The sequence below is a fragment of the Nicotiana tomentosiformis genome, chromosome 1 (genome assembly GCF_000390325.3).
Source record: "Nicotiana tomentosiformis chromosome 1, ASM39032v3, whole genome shotgun sequence".
NCBI classification, from domain to species: Eukaryota; Viridiplantae; Streptophyta; class Magnoliopsida; order Solanales; family Solanaceae; genus Nicotiana; species Nicotiana tomentosiformis.
Window position 1 is genome coordinate 34,296,486 of NC_090812.1, and position 1,946 is coordinate 34,298,431.

General features: G+C 40.6%; 1 protein-coding gene across 1 annotated transcript; it reads right to left on the reverse strand.

The window, feature by feature from the left end:
- Positions 1-1,003: 1,003 nt before the first annotated feature.
- Positions 1,004-1,324, reverse strand: LOC138905476 (uncharacterized). The gene has a single exon (XM_070194000.1). The coding sequence runs from the start codon at positions 1,322-1,324 to the stop codon at positions 1,004-1,006; it is 321 nt and encodes a 106-aa protein (XP_070050101.1).
- Positions 1,325-1,946: the final 622 nt, after the last annotated feature.

The following is a 1,946-nucleotide window of genomic DNA, read 5'->3' on the forward strand; positions in this document are numbered from 1 at the left end:
CGATGTAAGGAAAGGCAGTGCTTCGCCTTTATGCAATTAGGGAGGCAGGGCTTAGCCTCATGCAAAATAAGAGACAATGCTTAGTCTCGTGCAAAGAAAGGCAGTGCTTAGCCTTATGCAGTTAAGGAGGCAATGCTTATCCTCATGGAAAGAATATGAGGCAAGTGGAAAAGTATTTCTTAGCTGAATATATTTGTGCTAGATAATTTGAAGGCTGTTTTTTGATGTATCTTATTGTACCTGCATTCAAAGAAAAATTATGAGTTATGTGGGGGAAGGAAGGTTCACGTTTTTGTCTTCTGCCTTGCCTTGCTCCTATCTTTAGATCCTGTTTGAGTTACCCTGGGTAGCATCTAGCTTCCATAGAAATAAAGTTTAAAAATATGCATGCATTTGATAAATAAAGTTGTTTTTAAATATAGTAGTATGCGATATCAAGTAAGTTAGATGAACTCATGATTGTGACATATTTTAGAGACATTGCGACTTCTTTGCTTTAGAATTTTGAGGGTCCTCCTCAAAATTCTGCCCAAGTTTAAAAGCAATTCTTTGACTGTTCTGTGTATGACGAAGTTGGCTGGACTTGCTTCAGAATTTTGAGAGTCTTCCTCAAACTTCTGCCCCAGTTTTTGACCATGGCAAAATGAAGATCTTATTGAGATGTGACCGAACCCACATGGCTGCCTACATATCCCCTCTTAAACATGAATCACGTCAAGCGTAGTTCAGTTACATCGAATGAAGGAATGTAAATAATCTATACATAGTATCTCTTTACTGCGTCTGAGTTGATAGGTTTTGGCCAAATTTCTCCGTCCATTTCTGTAAGTATGAGCGCTCCTCCTGTTAGTACTCTATGAACCATGTATGGTCCTTGCCAATTAGGTGAAAATTTCCCTTTGGCTTCATCTTGATGCGGGAAGATCCGCTTTAGCACCAACTGCCCCGGTGTGAATTATCTGGGCCTGACCCTTTTATTGAAAGATCTGGACATTCTCTTCTACTAAAGTTGACCGTGACATACTGCATTCATTCTTTTTCTGTCAATGAGAGCCAGTTGTTCATAACGACTACGTATCCATTCTGTATCACTGAGTTCAGCCTCTTGTATGATTCTTAAAGAAGGAATTTCTACTTCGGCGGGAATTTCGGCTTCAGTACCATATACCAGCAAATAAGGAGTAGCCCTAGTTGATGATCGAACCGTGGTGCGATATCCAAGTAGGGCAAATGGTAACTTCTCGTGCCATTGTTTGTGATTATCTATCATCTTACTTAGTATCTTCTTGATGTTCTTATTGGCGGCTTCCACAACTCCATTCATTTATAACCTATATGCTGTGGATTTCTTATTCTTGATCTTGAAGGTTTTACACATGGATCTCATCAAATCACTGTTAAGATTGGCGGCGTTGTCGGTGATGATTGACTCCGGTACCCCGAATCGACATACAATACGATCCCTAACGAAATCTGCTACGACCTTCTTAGTTACAGCCTTGTAAGATGTGGCTTCAACCCATTTTGTGAAATAGTCTATGGCCACTAGAATGAACCTGTGCCCATTTGAAGCAGTGGGTTCGATTGGACCAATGACATCCATCCCCCAAGCAGAGAAAGGCCAAGATGCATTTGTTGCATTGAGTTCATTGGGTGGCACTCGTATCATATCAGCATGTACTTGACATTGATGACACTTTTGGACATACCTGATGTAGTCTATTTCCATGGTCATCCAAATATACCCTGCTCTTAATATCTTCTTAGCTAAGATAAAGCCATTCATGTGTGGTCCGCAAGTTCCGGCATGTATTTCTTCGAGCAATTTGGATGCTTCCTTGGTATCGACACACCGTAATAACCCCAGATCAGGAGTCCTTCTGTACAAAATCCCTCTTCTTTGGAAGAAGTGGTTAGATAATCTTTGGAGTGTGCGTTTCTGAGTA